We start from the raw sequence: 19,001 nt of genomic DNA on the forward strand, positions 1-19,001 counted from the left end.
GATTAAGACAAACCATAGTCTTTTTAGCCACCTGTTTTTAATAACAAGTCTTCCTATTGCCAATTGATTAGAGAAAATCTCTGCATGTTATATGTATTTTGATAGATTCATAAAATGTCTCCCTGACTCTTTCAGTATAGTAATAACAGTGTAAAAATTGTGTAGCTTGAAGAGAAGAAATGCACCCATATTGGCCACATTGATAGAAAATTGCTGTTCTAATTCTTGACTTGTATTCTCTGATGTATGTCTGTTACATAATTAGCAAAACTGAAACAATAGCTGGTGTCAGGCCTGGCATAACTCATATTTGTAACCCTTAAGGCTACCAGTAGAGGTTGTGTGGTATGAGCTATGAGTCTTCATTCATGGACACTTCAGTCACAGCCATGTTCAATCACTTTCTTTTTGGTTGATACTGGATGAAGTTCTGGACATATGAGACATTTTGAAGGGCATTACAGGAATTTGTTATCTCTCAACCTATCAGGGATTGACTGAGTCCTGACATGTCCTTTCATTTCGTAAATCCAAATAACTAGCTCTATAAATCTAACTGGACTTCCCTGGTGGCTCAGTTGGTAAAGAATTCACCTGCAATGTGGGAACCCTAGGTTCAATCCCTAGGTTGGGAAGATCCCCTGGAGGACTCCAGTATTCTTGCCCAGATAATCCCCATGGACAGAGAAGCCTGGTGTGCTGCAGTCCATGGCACCGCAAAGAGTCAGACACGACTGAATGACTAAGCACTGCACATAAATCTACCTAGAGCACTGCCCTAGCATTCCATTGCCTTCTTGACTTTCTGTTTTCTATCAGTTTTGTTTAAAGAACACCATTTTATAGTGATTTTAAGTCACACTTTACATAAAACGAAAAGAAAACTGTTTGACATGAGAAGAACAACTATCTATTCTTAACGGCTTGGTGATGTCATATGTTTACATGTACTCTCACACACAAACACAAACACACATACATTTGTGACCACTTCTCAGAACAAAGTATAGAATTCTTATCATTTCTGAAAGTACCACTTTGATCTTTCCAATCAACCTACTGATACTTTGATTTATTATCACCATAAATAAGTTTTGCCTATGTTTGAATTTTATATAAATGCATTCATACAGGATATTCATTTGTATGTTTCATTTGCATATTTGACCTTTTTTAGTCACTGTACTATATTTGCAATTTATACATGTTTCTGAATGCATCAGCATCAGTTAAATGCTGAGTGATGTTCAATTTTATGGATATACATAATTTATCAATTCTCCTATTAATGATCAGATTATTTTGAATAAAATATCTTTGAACAATTTGATAAAATAAAATAAATATGAACAATACAATATAAAAATGTTAAATAAATGTTTAAGTGCACATTATCATACACAGGTACATATCAAGGAGTGCATATACTGTCTTTGGATAAGTAGGTAATTGACTTTGTTAAAAGCTGCAAAATCAGTTTATCAGACTGATAAAATAAGTTACCCTTCAATATGGATAATGTTTTGCATAGCCTATCTTTGTCAATTTAGCTTTCAATTTCAGATGTTCTGGAATATTTTAGTATTAAGTGTTCAAGACTGAAGCATTTTGATAAAGAATAACATTTTTGAGAATGTTTTTATGTTTAATTGACTGTTCAAGCAACTACTCTTACGAAATGCCTGTTGTCCTTTTATCCATTTTGTATTGGTTGGATTCTTTGTCTTTTTGTTTATTGATTTCTAGTATTTCATTTTATAGAGATGGGATCCTTCCTAATGTATATAATCCTGCAAATACTTTATTCCAGTCTATAGCTTGATTTTTATTTTCTTTACATTGATTTTTTTATGACTTTGTATTTGTTGTTTTGTTTTTAATTAAAAAAATATTTTTTAAAGTAGTTTTGTGTTTACTGAAAATGGATCAAAAAGAAGAGTTCCCCTGTCCATTCACTCCATATAGCTTACCCTATTATTATCATCATGCAATAGTGTCACACATTTGTTAAAATTGATGTCAAATATTGTAACATTGCATATAACTAAAGCCCATAGTTTAGATTAGTTAACTCTTTGTACCATACAGTTCTATGGGTTTTGACAGGTGGAAAATGTCTTGGATCGACCATTGCTGTGTCTTACAGAGTGTGTGTTGTGCTTGCTAAGTCGCTGGAGTTGTGTCTGACTCTTTGTGACCCCACGGACTGTAGCCTGCCAGGTGCCTCTGTCTATAGGATTCTCCTGGCAAGAATACTGGAGTGGGTTGCCATGCCCTCCTCCAGGGGATCTTCCTGACCCAGAAATGGAACCCACATCTCTTATGTCTCTTGCATTGGCAGGCAGGTTTTTTTTACCACCAGAACCACCTGGGAAGCCCCTTGACATACAAAGTAGTGGAATTTGAAAATCCTACATGCTTCCACAATTCATCCCTTACTTCCCCGAGACCCTGGCACCTCTGATATATTTTAATTTCTAAAGTTTTGCCTTAAAAAAAAAATAAAGATTTTCCTTTTTACAGAATAAAATATTTAAATTATACTGTGTGTAATCTTTTCAGACTAGCTCCTTTCACTGTGTAATATGAACTTAAACTTTCTTTATCTCTCTTTTTTAAAGGATTATAATATATTTTTCCAGAGTTGAGAGAAAATATAATATAGAAAATATTCAATATAACAAAGAAGGGCAGAAAAAGATTTAACAGATAAGAAAAGAAACAAAGAACCAGGACATGAATAAAAATAATTGCAAATATGGCATATATTAAACAAATTATATCAATAAAACTTCTAAGTTTGAATGACTTAAATATACCGGGTAGAGAATGGTTAATAAATACAAAACTTCACTAGATGCTGTCTAAAATGAACTCATTTTAAATGTAAGTATACAGAAAGGTTAAAGTGAAGAGATATGGATATTCCAAGCAAGTAGTAACCAAACTTTGAACTATCTATATCAATTTCACAAAGCAAATATCAGATCAATATTCTTATCAGGAATAAATAGGAACAATATTCAATGATAAAAAAGGTCAGTTCTCCAAGAAAACAAAACAGTAGTTAATGTATATGCACATAACCATATAGCATCAGATTACATTGTCTTTTGATGACTGAAGGTTAGCTTCTACTAAATCAAAATTATTGTTTTATTTTCTTTACTGGTAATGCCTATTGGTTCTTTAAAAGAAATATTTGCCTACCTTGTGTCATAAAGCCATGGTTTCTTTTTCCAATATGCTTTTTTTGTTCCATTTATCTCATTCGGCTCTGTGTTGTTCAGTGCACAGTCATGTCCAACTCTTTGTGACCCTATGCGGTGCAGCAAGCCAGACTTCCCTGTCCTTCCCCATTTTCTGGAGACTGCTCAAACTTATGTCCGAGTCAACTCTTATTATCAGGTGGCCAAAGTATTGGAGCTTCAGCTTCAGCATCAGTCCCTCCAATGAATATTTAGGATTGATTTCCTTCAGGATTTACTGGTTTAATCTCCTTGTTATCCAAGGAACACTCAGGAGTCTTCTCCAACACCACAGTTCAACACCACATCAAGTCTTTGGTGCTCAGCCTTATTTATGCTCCAACTCTCATGTCCATACATGACTACTGGGAAAACGATAGCCTTGACTAGACGGAACTAGACTTGACTAGAACTGTACAAAAAAAATCTTCACAACCCAGATAATCATGATGGTGTGATACTCACCTAGAGTCAAACATCCTGGAATGCAAAGTCAAGTGGGCTTTAGGAAGCATCACAATGAACAAAGCTTTTGGAGGTGATGGAATTCCAGTTGAGCTATTTCAAATCCTAGACGATGATGCTATGAAAGTGCTGCACTCAATATGCCAGCATATTTGGAAAACTCAGCAGTGGCCACAGGACTGGAAAAGGTCAGTTTTCATTCTAATCCCAAAGAAATGCAATGCCAAAGAATGCTCAAACTATTGCACAATTGCACTCATCTCACACACTAGCAAAGTAATGCTCAAAATTCTCCCAGTCAGGCTTCAAGAGTGTGTGAACAGTGTACTTTCAGATGTTCAAGCTGGATTTAGAAAAGCCAGAGGAACCAGAGATCAAATGGCCAATATCTGTTGGATCATTAAAAAAAGCAAGAAAGTTCCAGAAAAATATCTATTTCTGCTTTATTGACTATGCCAAAGCCTTTGACTGTGTGGATCACAACAAACGGTGGAAAATTCTTCAAGAGATGGGAATACCAGACCACCTGATCTGCCTCTTGAGAAATCTATCTGCAGGTCAAGAAGCAACAGTTAGAACTGGACATAGAACAACAGACTGGTTCCAAATCGGGAAAGGAGCATGCCAAGGCTGTATACTGTCACCCTACTTATTTAACTTATTATGCAGAGTACATCATGAGAAACACTGAACTAGATGAAACAAGCTGTAATCAAGATTGCTGAGAGAAAGATCAATAACCTCAGATGTGCAGATGATACCACCCTTATGGCAGAAAGCGAAGAACTAAAGAGCCGATATGTGAAAGTTAAAAAGGAGAGTGAAAAAGTTAGCTTAAAACTCATCATTCAGAAAACAGAGATCATGGCTTCTGGTCCCATCACTTCATGGCAAATAGTTGGGGAAACAGTGGAAACAGTGGCTGACTTTATTTTTTGGGCTCCAAAAATCACTGCAGATGATGACTGCAACCATGAAATGAAAAGATGCTTTCTCCTTGGAAGAAAAGTTATGACCAACCTAGACAGTATATTAAAAAGCAGAGACATTACTTTGCCAACAAAGGTCCATCTTGTCAAAGCTATGGCTTTTCCAGTAGTCATGTATGGATGTGAGAGTTGGACTATAAGGACAGCTGAGCGCTGAAGAACTGATGCTTTTGAACTGTGATGTTGGAGAAGACCCTTGAGAATCTCTTGGACAGCAAGGCGATCCAACCAGTCAATCCTAAAGGAAATCAGTTCTGACTATTCATTGGAAGGTCTGATGCTGGAGCTGAAACTCCAATACTTTGGCCACCTAATGCAAAGAAATGACTCATTTGAAAAGACCCTGATGTTAGGAAAGATTGAAGGCATGAGGAGAATGGGATGTCAGAGGATGAGATGGTTACATGGCATCACTGACCTAAGGACATTATTTTTTGTAAACTCCGGGAGTTGGTGATGGACAGGGAAACCTGGCATGCTGCAGTTCATGGGGTCGCAAAGAGTCAGACATGACAAAGTGACTGAACTGACTGTACTGTACTGAAGCCTAGTGTGGGATATTTTGAGCATTACCTTGCTAGCTTGTGAAATGAGTTCAGTTGTGCAATAGTTTGAGAATTCTTTAGCATTCCTCTTCTTTGGGACTGAAATGAAAACTGATCTTTTCCCGTCCTGTGTACACTACTGAGTTTTCCAAGTTTGTTGGCATATTGAGCACACACTTTAACAGCATCGACTTTTAAAATTTGTAATAGCTCAGTTGGAATTCCATTGCCTCCAGTAGCTTTATTTGTAGTGTTGCTTCCTAGGGCTCACTTTACTTTGCACTCTAAGATGTCTGGCTCTAGGTGAGTAATCATACCATTGTGGTTATCTGGGTCATTAAGAGCTTTTTTGTATAGTTCTTTAATGTCTTTAATCTCAAATTAATTATTATGGATGATGTGATCTATGGATGGAGTTTCTTATTTTTAAAAAAATACTGATAACCAAGTTGCTATAGTAGGATGTATTGAGAATACACTCACAATGAAATTGCATTGACACCTTTTACTAAATTCAAATGATTATATCTGTGAGTTTACTTCCACACTTTCTATAGTTCTTACTAGTCTTTCTAATGTCTCACTGGCTTCATTATCACAGTTATGTAGGAAATCTTGCAATATAGTAATGTAAGTTCTCTTTGCTTTTGTTTTCAGAATTGTCTAGATTATTCTATGTTTTTTGCACTCATGTTTGTTTATTTTAAATCTAGTTGTCAGTTTTTTATTAAAAATACTTATTACAACTCTTTTTGGCCCCATAAACTGTAGCCTGCTAGACTCCTCTGTCCATAGAATTTTCCAGACAAGAATGCTATAGCAGGATACCATTTCCTACTCCAGGGGAAATTTCCAAGCGAGGGACTGAACTCTAGTCTCTCATGTCTCCTGCATTCTTTACCACTAGCACCACCTTGCAAGCCCACAGTATACAGAGAAGGGGGAGGAAACATATAATACAGATTATACATAAACAGGCTGTGGGAGTTTGGCTAATTCCAGCTCATCACATTAGTACATAGCAAAATGTGATGAATACCCTATGTGTACTTGAAAAAAAAATGTGTATTATGCACATGTTAGATTTTGTGCTAGGAAAATATTATTGGTATTGATTTGTTAAATAACACTATCCAAATGTTTGTTTTATATCTTTACTATTATTTGTTTTTCTGTTCTTTAAGTACTAAAATTTGTATTTAAAATATCTAAGTATAGTTCAGCCTCTCAGTCATGTCCAATTTTTTGCGACCCCACGGACTGCAGCACGCCAGGCTTCCGTGTCCATCACCAACTACCGGAGCTTCCTCAAACTCATGTCCATCGAGTTTGTGATGCCATTCAAGCAACTCATCCTCTGTCATCCTCTTCTCCTCTTGCTGTCAATCTTTCCCAGCATTAGGATCTTTTTCAGTGAGTCAGTTCTTCACATTAGGTGGTCAAAGTACTGGAGTTTCAACTTCAGTATCAGTCCCTCCAATGAATATTCAAGATTGATTTCCTTTAGGATTGACAGGTTTGACCTCCTTGCAGCCCAAGGGACTCTCAAGAGTCTTCTCCAACACCACAGTTCAAAAGCATCAATTCTTTGGCACTCAGCCTTCTGTATGGTTCAGCCCTCACATATGTACATAACTACTGGAAAAACCATAGCTTTGAGTAGACAGATCTTTGTCAGAAAAGTAATGTCTCTGCTTTTTAATATGCTACCTATGTTGTCTAGGTTTTCTTCCAAGGAGAAAGCATCTTTTAATTTCATGGCTCCAAGTATATATATCAGAATAAACTGTATATAGATGCAGCTAGTTTCATAGTGCATGCATGCCTGCTCAGTCGCTCAGTCATGTCCAACTCTTTGCGACCCCATTGACTGTAGACTTCCAGACTTCTCTGTCTATAGAGTTCTCCAGGCAAGAATACCGGAGCATGTTGCCATTTCCTCCTGCAGGGGATCTTCCTAACCCAGGAACTGAACCAGCATCTCTGGTGCCTTCTGCATTGGCAAGAGGATTCTTTACCACTGAGCCATCTGGGAAGCCCCTTTCTTTCATAGTACTGTACAATGCAAGTTTATAATACACAAGAAACACAAAGATAAATAAAACATTTTTTAATCCTACAGTACAGTACTTTGTAAAGTACAATAAGCAAGCAAAGTCGCTCAGTCATGTCCAGCTCTTTGCGACCCCATGGGCTATGGCCTACCAGGCTCCTCCGTCCATGGGATTTTCCAGGCAAGGGTACTGGAGTGGGTTACCATTTCCTTCTCCAGTAAATAGCTGGCAAACAAGGGCTGACTTCCAATGAACAGGCAAGAAGAGTTACTGACGGGAGGAGGGAAAGCAGTTGAGAGATTGTAGAGCTGAAGGATCATCAGCAATAGGAGATGGAGGACAAGCTACAATTTCACTCATGCTTGACATGGATAGAATGAATGGTTCTCATCTTTGAAAGTTCACAACTTGAAGGTTCATATGTAGGAGACTTCCTGTAATATTTTTAGAATATGTCTTTAAATTACGGGAAAAATACAAAGATACTGCAGTTAGTTCCCAAATACCTTACACCCAGTTTCTCTTTCATTAACCTCTTACACTCCAATAGCCTCAGTTCAGTTCAGTTCAGTTCAGTTGCTCAGTCGTGTCCGACTCTTTGTGACTCCATGAATCGCAGCACACCCGGCCTTCCTGTCCATCACCAACTCCCGGAGTCTACTCAAACTCATGTCCATCGAGTCGGTGGTGCCATCCAGCCATCTCATCCTCTGTCGTCCCCTTCTCCTCCTGCCCTCAATCCCTCCCAGCATCAGGGTCTTTTCCAATGAGTTAACTCTTCGCATGAGGTGGCCAAAGTTTTGAAATTTCAGCTTCAACATCAATCCTTCCAGTGAACACCCAGGACTGATCTCCTTTAGGAAGGACTTGTTGGATCTCCTCACAGTCCAAGGGACTCTCAAGAGTCTTCTCCAACACCACAGTTCAAAAGCACCAATAGCATAGTTCCTACAATTAATGAACCAATATTGACAATTATTATAATTTAGTCAATTATTATTGACTAAAGTCTACATTTTATTTGGAGCCCCTTACTTTTTACCTAATATCTTTTATCTGTTTTCCACTGCATTTAGTCCTCATATTCCTTAGAATTCTCTATATTGTGTGATTGTTTCTCAGACTCTCTTAATTTTTTATTACCTCCAAAGATTTGAGGAGTCCATGTTATGTCTTTAGTAATATGTCCCTCTAATAGGATTTATTTGATGCTCATTTTCACGATTATACTAAGACTATGTTTTGGGGAAGAAGACCACAGGGATAAAGAGGGGTAAAGTGTCATTTCATCACATCATGTCAAGGGTATTACTTTCAAAATGATGTATTACTGTCAGTGTTAACTTAGTTGACAGTGTTTGTCCAGTATCTCCTCTGTAAAGATACTCTATTTTTTCCCTTTCCTTAGTGTGTTCTTGGGAGAAAGCCACTATGTTCTATCAACATTTAAAGGGTGGGAGTCATGCTTCACCTCCTTGAAGGACTTAATAACATACTCTGAATGGAACTTGTTTGTATGTAGGGAACTTTCTGTATTAATATGAGTGTACAGCATTAAGTGAACCTACCTATTCTTTGTGCCTAAATCAATATTTGATGTTTTAATTATATGTGGACAGCATAATGACTCAATAGGCTCATCTATTCTAAAATATCATAATTTCAATTATATATAGAAGAAATAAAACCTGATCATTCCCATAATAAAATTCAACTGCGATTTCAATTTGTCTACTACTTTTTTAAATTTTATGAAATGCGCTTCATGTATTTTGAACTCTTTTGGTGTCTCAGCTGGTAAAGAATCCTCCTGCAGTGCAGAAGACCTGGTTTCGATCTCTGGGTTGGGACGATCCCTTGGAGAAGGGCATGGCTACCCACTCCAGTATTCTGGCTTGGACAATTCCATGGACTGTATAGTCTATGGAGTCACAAAGGGTCAGATATGACTGAGTGACTTTCACCTTCGTGTAGTTTTAAAATTTATTTTAGTTCCATGCACAATAATTTTTGTTACATCTTTTTAAGATAATTCTCCTTTTATCATTATAAAATATTCCTGTTTATCATCTCTCAAAGTTTATTTTGTTTGGTATTAATATATCCCCACATATATCCCTACAATTATTATTTCCTATGTTTTTATTTCTTTACTTCAAATGTATTTGTACTGTTGCATTGAAATCATGACTGTTGGAATGTATGAGTAGTTAAGCATTTTTTAGTGGATTCTCATAATCTCTTTATTACTTGAAGTTTTAGTCTGCTAATATGTACTGATCTATTTGTATTTTATTTATTCTACTTCTTTTTTTTAACTCCTTGTTTATGAAAGTGTTCCTGTCTCTCTTTCCCCTTCTTTCTCCCCTATAGTTTAAATTTCACTATGATATTTTCAGCTTTATCTTCTTATATTATTTAGTGGTTGTGCTAAGGATTATAGAACAATTACAAAGGTAAAGATAAGTATCCATCCTTAATTTATATCCAACTAGAATATGATGCCCTTATTACAAAACATTATAACTTTGTAAAAGTGCAATTCCAGTTACCTTTTACACACTATATAGGTTATTTCTATATAATTTACTTTTACTGTATTGTATAAATTCCATAAGACATTGCTATTATCCTAGATTTAAACAATCAATTGTTTTTAAGGAATATGTCTAGCGTCTCGTATTTACCAACTGTTTTTCCCTTTCCAAGGATTCAACCTAGTATTATTTCTATCCTAAAGATATCCACTTAGTATTTTTTTAAATGAAAGGCCTATTTTAGTGAATTCTCTGAGTATTTTTCGCTAAAATGTTATTATTTCTTCATTTTGGAAGGTTATTTTACTCAACAATTTCGCATTTCACTAATTCTAATGTGAATCCAGCTGTCTTTATTGCAGGATTGTTTCCCTGAGCATATGTTTATTTTTTGGATGCTTTAAAGATCTCTTTGTTCACAGTAAAGTCAGTTTAAAAGTGATAAAAATAATAAGAAAACATTAAAACATTTGCAAATTAATAATACACTCCTCAATAACTAAAAGAGGATATCATAAAAATTAAGAAACATGAATTTATTCTCTAAAACTTGGTTTTCATGGATTAACCTTGATGTGCCCCCATTTACATTTTTTGTAATTATTTTCATTGAAATTCACTGAAATTGGATATATGGCCCAATGCCCATCACTAACTTGGAGAATGATCACCATTATCTCTTTTAAAAATTATTCTCTGCCATACTTTTTCCTCTCTTTTTAACTACATATATATTAATTGGTTCTCTAAGTATATATACTTTTGTTAGTTCACGTATCTGAGTTGTTTGCTTCCATTGAGATGGAGATACAAACAGACACACATATATATGTGTTATGCATATATAATATTTTTCTCCTGATTTTGTTGTTGCTCATCTCCTCAGTCGTGTCTGACTCTTTGCCACCCCATGGATCATAGCCCACCAGGATCCTCTGTCCACGGGAGTTCCCAGATAACAACATTAGAGTGGATTGCCATTTCTTTCTTCTGGGGATCTTCTGGACCCAGGGACTAAATCTGCCTCTCCTGCTTGGCAGTGGATTCTTTACTGCTGAGCCAATTGGGAAGCCACTATCTATCTATCTATCTATGTAATATTACATATATATGTGTGTATATAATTTTCCTTTTACTGTACTAATTCATTTAAATTTCTATATTGTGGGTATTATAGATGATACAGTGTCTTGTCAAGTTTTGATTCTAGAAACTATTTGAATGGGTCTGTGTTAGTCTTATTTTTCTTAGGATGTACTTTTTTACTCATAGAACACATTCTTTTCTCCTGAGGCATGGGTTTTCTCAAGTCTTAATGCCCAAGATGCTCACTTAAGATGAATCTTTCTGGTTGTGTCAAAACTCCTATCTGTTCCCACTCTTCGCAGTGGCTGACATTATCTGTTAAAATCTTAGATCGCTAGGAGTGTCTTTTGCTGGGCCTGCCTCCCTGTATATGTACAGTATAAGATTCTACTATAAATTTTAGCAGAAATCTTACAAAGTTACCTTGGTTAGGCCCTTCTGTGGTTCTCTGGTTCTCTCCTCTTGGTACCCTCTCCAGGAAATTCATGCCACAATAGCAGCCCTGGATTCTGATCTCTGTTTTCTCTGCGGAATCGCTAATCTCTGTACACAGGCTATACATCCCTAAAATAAAGCTATTCCCAAACAAATGCTAGAGTGAATATATATCTTATTCTGTTACTTCCCCTCTGCTCTTCAGTTCTTATAATCAGAAATTTCATATATTTTGTCCAGATTTTTACTTGCTTACTATGAGAGTGTAAGTCAAACAAATGTAATTTAGCTTAAGCTAGAAATCTTTATGGTGTAAATATATTGCATATCAGTGGCTTTCTCTTTAGGTTTTATTTACTATAAAACTGGATATTAACATAAAGTCATGAAGGCATTACCTAATATAAGTAAATTTAAAGATAAAAAGTTGTTTTATATTAAATAAATATGCAAAAAGACACTGTTAAGACTGATGCACGATTTACTATTTTTGAAAATGTATTTTAACATTATTAAAACATCAGAGATATATTGTAATTGTTATCAATGATTATTTTTTAGCAACTCTCAGGAAGAGCTCTTTGGCTTTCCTCACTAAAGTATGAGCAGAATGTTAGAAAATTCCAAATATAATTTTAAGGATGTATAAGGATTTTTTATACGAGTTGGGCAATATGGCCTACTTTTGTATTTAAAAGCACTTTCAACAAAAATAAATGAGCAAACAATTAAAAGATCTTTACTTTTAATTTTTAAAGGAAAAGTGATTAGAGGTGAATTTGCTTTGATTTTGCAAACTTTTGCTTCCAAATGTTGTATTATTCTGAGTTCTTCAGAGAAACAGAAGATATATAACATGTTATATAGGTTATATATATGTACACACACACACACACACACACACACATACACACTGCTTGAAGCTCTGTCCACTGGGAGTATTTCTTTTCAACACTGTCCTACAAGGATGTCTCAGAAAATGATTGTAGTGTTATAGTCCAACTTTCAGTGATGCCTGAAAATCATGAAGAACACTTTTTAAACCAGACCCAAGACTTTTCTTCTTCTGTCACCTGAAGAGGGAACTTCTCATGAGGCTATCAATGCAGGCTGGGTAGAGAAGTCAGTGTAGCAGAAGTGGGGACCAAGGGCGTTTGGGTCACTTCTTTCTGTCCCTTAACTTGGGTTTTTGGGGGCATGTCCAGGCCTGACCACATATGAACCAGTTCCATTTGAGGATAGAGTGCTTTCGTTCACACTCGACTTTATGCCTCAATAGGTTAGACAACACACAATTCGTGAAGAGCATTTCAGACTGCGTGGTCACTTGGTACCCCATGGGTTAAGAAATTCATTTGTAAGCCTCCATAGTAAGCCAAGAGGTTTTTCTCAAAAGGAGACTAGTTATCCACAGAGGAACAAGGGAGGGCCTTGTTCCAAAATCAGGAGGGTCTGTAAAGCAATTCACCTATCACAGGCTCCAACCAAAATCTCTACCTGCCACTGCTACTTTAAGAACTTCTGGCTCTATAGGGTTAATATGGCCAAAGTGATGGAGTAGCTTGCACACCAGACCAGACCTATTACAGTCAAAGCCAATAGTTTTTCAGGTGACTTGGTAAATGGATTTGGAGAAAACACCCAAATGAGGAATACGCTGCCTCCAAAATCTGAAGAGGCCCACTAACCCATTGTGCTATTTTTTTGGTTGTAGGATGGGTCAGAAGTGACAGTGTGTTATTTACCACAGGGTGGGTTTGGGGACACACGGGGTGCAGTATGAGATGAACTGCAGGTAAAACTCCATTGATCACCTGACTTTTGTCCTCCTCTATTCAGGTTGGCAGATCACACTAATACTTTGCTTCTCCTGGAGTTGATGTCAGTTCAATGTCTAGTAATACCAAACTGTTTAATTATTTCCTTTTCCCCAGTGCATAGTTCTCCTAAAAAAAAAAAAGCATAGTGTTTTTCGGGAAGACTTGGAGAAAGAATAAGAAATGTTTGGTGTATACTGGGGTCCATCCTCAAGAAAACTTGGCATCCTTTTTATTCAAGGGATTCTGGGTCTGTAAATTGGCTCAAGCCTGGGAAATGATTGATTCTGTTTTTAAGATTCATGCTGGTGTTTTGCTCTCTTACCTTGAACTTTTTGGCTTTTATAGGTTAACTATGAATTTAGTAGCCCTCCTATCCACTTTTAGGAACACCGTAATCAGTTAGCCAATGCCATAGATCTATGTGATTCAGACTATTCTGTTTAACTCAGCTGACCACTATGATATTCCTGCCCCCTATCTTTTGCTAAGTGAGTGCGCTTAACCTCTGTCACTCTGGGATCCAATTACTTCCATTGCACTTAGGTTTCCCAGTTCAGAGATAGCAGGTCCATTGTATCACAGAAAACAGTGATAACAAAGCTCTTCAAGGATGACTGGCCGCCCTCATAGGTTTGTATCCCACAACAGTGATGAAAGATATGTTTTCTGTACCGTGTCAGTGTGGGTGAGTAGATGTTAAATAACAAAGTTACTCTAACATTCCAATCTCCCTTAAGATGATTTTCCTCCCTTTATTTTCCTCTGGAAAACCTAGACAAATACAGATTTTATTTACATAAAATATAATTTATATATGCATAATGTATATATATTATAAATATACAAAACATTAATTTTCTCTGGAAATATATAATATATATATATAACATATATATGTTATATTATTATAGACCAATATGTATTATTATTATATTATTAAAGAAATGTACATATGTAAAAATTGGCTACCATGATTATGGAGCCTGAAAAGTCCTAAGATTTGCAGTTGGCAAACTGGAGATTTAAGAATGTTGATGTACTGGTTTAAGTCCAAGTCCAAATACTTGAAAACCAGAATCAATTGTGTAACTTACAATCTGAATAGAAGACAATAGACAGAAAGAGTAATTGCCCTTTATTTAGCCTTAGATGAAGACACCACCTAAGATGAGGAAAGGATAGTCTACGTCAGTCTGTTTACAGATTGAGTTGTTAATGTCTTCCAGAAGTATCCCCATAGATACATTCAGAATTATGTTAAACCAAATATATAAATTGATTTACAAAGTTAATTATCAGTTTAAAATTTTAGCCTATTTTGCATGTGCATGTTTAATTTTTTCAAATTTTTGAAAGTAAAAAACATTGTAGCAGAGCAAAACTAAAAATGATACTCTTGGAAAACAATAACATTTGAGATATTTATCCATAATTTATTTTGCTTTCAATGTATTTATTCAAGTCTAGAAGAAGGAAGAAAAGTATGATGAGGAAATGAAGACTACTTGGTTTGTTGATGCCTGGAGAAAATAATTACATTTGGTACTCATTTCGTAAGGCATTTTATGTTGGCTTTGCTTTATAACATATAAACAATATTTTTAAGATTTCTATTTTGTCATGATCCTAAAAATGCTAATTTTGAAGTTTATTTTTATCAGTTATTTATATTTAAGCTATGGTAGAATAAATTTTACTATTGATATCTATCAATTCTAAATATATAATTCAAAATTAATATGTACATGAAGCAAAAATTAGTATTTTAAGATAGTGGCTTTTGTTTCTGTTATATTTTACCAGAGTATAACTTTTAAGAACTTTCACTTTTAAAATGAAATTGTGAATTAAAGCCATTAAAATGTGTTTGATTTTGTGTAAAACAACTCTTTTAAAGTGGAATTTTAAATTAAGAGAATAAGAAATATTATGAAATATTGGAACAGGGTTTAGAACAGGTAGGGATTGAATAATAAAATTATTTCAATGATGTACTACTTCATTGAATGTAATGGTTTCAATATATGAATGTCTAAAATAATATTATTGTTTTATTGAAAGGATTTATTTTGTAACTAAAATTTAATATTTTCAGACAAAATACTTATTCTGAAAGTTTTGTATTTCCATGAATATTTTAATTTCCCTTTGGTCATCACCCTTAGTCCAAACAATGTGATATTATAATACAGAATTTTCCTTGAAAATTTAAAAATTGAATATAGTATCATTCAGAAAACAAAAAGGATAGTTTCTATCCTACATAAATGTTTTTCTAGACTTCAAAATATTTTGAATGAGTAGAAAATCTTTGAAGAGTAAATTGTTTCCATAAATGATTGAATCTAAGATGTAGATTCATGTATAATTCAGTGTGATAGATACAGGTTCATTTTCCTACATAATTTAATAACCACAACAGAATGTTAAACATTTATTAAATGCAAAAAATAAAGGTATAATATAATATTTATTATAGTATTATTCTAATTATGTTAAATGTAATGAAAATAGTGGGAAGGATTTAGAAAAATCAAAATTAATTTTCATTTGTATATACATATATAAAATTTCTACTGAAATTTGATGCTACAAACCTGTTTCTGCTTTTTGTTTTGGCTACTTATTAATAATTTCCATAATATAAACATGGGATGGTGTCCCTGACATAATGCACAATATTTACACTACTATATTTAATATTCCACAATTTTCAGTAAATTGTAGCATTATCCCTGGATTACCTTTGTTTCAGCCTGAGAATATATTTGACAATATTGATAATTGACCAATATCTCAAGTTTGTTTTTTGCTGTGTATAAATATGTATTGGGCTTCCCTTGTGGCTCAGACAGTAAGGAATCTACCTGCAATGCAGGAGACCTGGGTTCGATCCCTGGGTTGGGATGATCCCCTGTAGGAGGGCATGGCAACTCACTCTAGTTTCTTGCCTGGAGAATCCCCATGGACAGAAGAATGGTGGGCTATAACCCATGGGGTTGCAAAGAGTTGGACACGACTGAGTGACTAAGCGCAAAGTGTCTTAACAGTCTAGACTTGACTCTCTACAATAGAGAGTTAAGGAAAGCATCCCTAAGAATAAAAATTGTAAATGAAATTTGATAAACATTTAATTAGGGGAAAATGCAGAGAAGAGGAAGGGTGTTAAAGGGTGAGAGAAACATCTGCAGGCATGAGGTATAAAAGCTGGAACAAGCCTTCTGAGAAATGAAGAAAACAAAACAAGGCAAAACAAAGCAATTGATATGTATCGAGTGTATAGCAAAGTGGGTGAAGGTGACAGGAGCACATCTGGAGATGAGGACAAGATTATGATTAATGCATAAATAAGGCTACAGAGTCCAAGCAAATAGAATAACAATAAAAGTAAAGATTATTAAAAAAGAATATTATCCCCTTTTAATAGAAGTGCCTTAGACTAAACACACACACACATACACACACAAAATTTGCCTAATATGACAGAAATTTGCATTAGACTAAGCCAGATTTCTAAGATTTTAGATTCATATTTCTTATGTACTGTACCTGGTTGGAGACTTTTTTGCTACAAAGTAGTATGACTACACTTGTGATGTAGAAAAATCAGCTTCTTTAGTACAGAAAATTGTGTGCAGTAGAAGGAGAGGGAAGTAGTCATCAATCCAAAGACTGCTGCATTGGTCCAGATAAGACCAGTGCAGGGTGCTAGCCACAGAGATGGAGACAGATGACTAGGCGGGGAGATATTTCAGAGGAGAAAAGTCTGCATATATTTATTTTAATATTGGGCTTAAAAGTAAAGAAGGGGTAAAGCATGAATCCCAAGTCTGTAATTTTTGTTACCATAAAAAATAGATTCAAGTGCTCAAATAGTTCAAAGATGGAATAAGATACCAAAGATAGGTGGAATCAGAATGTACTGGGAATTGCAAAGTAAATGATGGAAGACAATAGAGCAGGGGATAGGCTGGAAATGACTCAAGGTACAGAATAGTTTTAGATTTGAAAAACCATGGTTTCCCTTGTGGCTCAGATGGTAAAGAATCTACCTGTAATGCAGGTAGGTCACCTGGGTGTGATGCCTGGGTCCAGAAGACCCTCTGGAGAAGGGAATGGCTACCCACTCTGGTATCCTTGCCTGGAGAATCCCATGGACAGAAAAGCCTGACAGGCTTTGGGGTCGCAGTCCTTGGACTCTCAGAGTCGGACCCGATAGAGAGACTAACGCTTTCACTTTTGCAAAACCATTGGGAATTTTTCCAACTGAAAGTTTCTGTAAATATTGATACATGGTTCATGTGTCTGTTTTAAACACTTGATGAAAAACCGTCTATACTAAGAAGTTTACTTTTAAGATGGGAATGAATAGAATGAAGATGCATAAGATTATTTAAATGGCCAATGGAAAAGTCCTGTGAGTTTTATATCCCTTGAAATTTCAAATGTCCATAAAATTTCTCAATTCCCCAAAAAATGAGAACATTCTGGTAGAAAGAGTACTCTTCTAAAGTCATATAGAGAAAAATCTGTGAGATTAAGTTTAATATTCTATCTCTGGTCGGTCTTTGATGACAGAGCCTGTGTATCTGCAAGCAATATTATACTGAGAGAAGTAAAATCATTTAAAATTATGGCATATAGCCTAAACTTATCATAATAAGGTTTGAAGTTCCTCACATTATCTCTTTGAGTTCAGTGATTTTAAGTGTAATCAAGAGTATATTAATATTTTACACTTAAGATCTAGACTAATAGATTCTTTTCTTGTTAATGTGCCAGACATTTAAATCTTGGTAGTATTCTATTCAAAAATATTGTGTGAGCACTGTGTTTTGAAAATATATTTTACTTTATTTCAAATTAATATATATGTGCTTTTGAGAATGATAAAATTAAAATGTTTAATCTCTCCACAGTGAAAATTAAGATAACGACCTCAATCATTGTTCTAGTGATGTTATGTGGAGATAAATTGATATTTGCCAAAATTATTTTTTCTGTAATAACAATGCATATATTTATAGACTCTTCCTTTCTACCTCCCTGAAGCTTCACACTGACCAAGATAAAGGAGATGGAAATTTAAAATACATATTAACAGGAGATGGGGCTGGCAGTCTATTCGTCATAGATGAAAACACAGGAGATATTCATGCGGCAAAGAAACTAGACAGAGAAGAAAAGTCCCTTTACGTTCTTCGTGCCAAGGCTATAGACAGAAAGACCGGGCGGCAGGTGGAGCCTGAATCTGAATTTATAATTAAAATTCATGATATCAATGACAATGAACCAAAATTCACAAAAGACTTGTACACTGCCAGTGTTCCTGAAATGTCTGGAGTCGGTAGGTATATGCTAATTCATGTAAATTAAGGTTTTTATTTTATTTTTTGCTAAGGTAGTTATTATGGACATACAGTTATGAGATGTGATCTTTTTCAAGATAAGAGCTATAACTGAAACTACTAATTAGTGTTAGCTAACTCACTTCTAATGATTTTCAGTTGTGTTTCTTAACAGTTTCTGCTATTTTGTAACTGATATTTAAGATGATTACTGAGAACAATTATTCCATTGAATTTCAACCAAGTTTTTACCTCTACTCAACTGCCATTCAAATGGCACTCAGATTCAATGTATTTTTGCCTGAAATGAAAAGAATAGTGTCAGCAGTTTTAGAAAGTTTTGCTTGCATTATTTTGCATAATAACAACAAATGCTTGCATTTGACAAATTTCTTTTGATAGTCTCATTTGATCATTGAAACATCTTCATGTGATAGGCATGAGAAATAGAACTTTAAATCCCCATCCTGTTAA

General features: G+C 35.1%; 1 protein-coding gene across 2 annotated transcripts in view; it reads left to right on the forward strand.

The window, feature by feature from the left end:
• Nucleotides 1-19,001, forward strand: part of CDH9 (cadherin 9) — a 137,663-nt gene that overhangs the window by 86,586 nt on the left and 32,076 nt on the right. Inside the window, exon 3 of one of the 2 annotated variants that reach the window (XM_043488759.1) lies at nt 18,232-18,526. In XM_043488759.1, the coding sequence (XP_043344694.1) occupies nt 18,232-18,526 (295 nt within the window). Of the gene's footprint in view, nt 1-18,231; nt 18,527-19,001 lie in introns of those variants that run through there. The other variant, XM_043488760.1, reaches the window with a different exon arrangement.

The sequence above is a fragment of the Cervus canadensis genome, chromosome 16 (genome assembly GCF_019320065.1).
Source record: "Cervus canadensis isolate Bull #8, Minnesota chromosome 16, ASM1932006v1, whole genome shotgun sequence".
Classification (NCBI taxonomy): domain Eukaryota; kingdom Metazoa; phylum Chordata; class Mammalia; order Artiodactyla; family Cervidae; genus Cervus; species Cervus canadensis.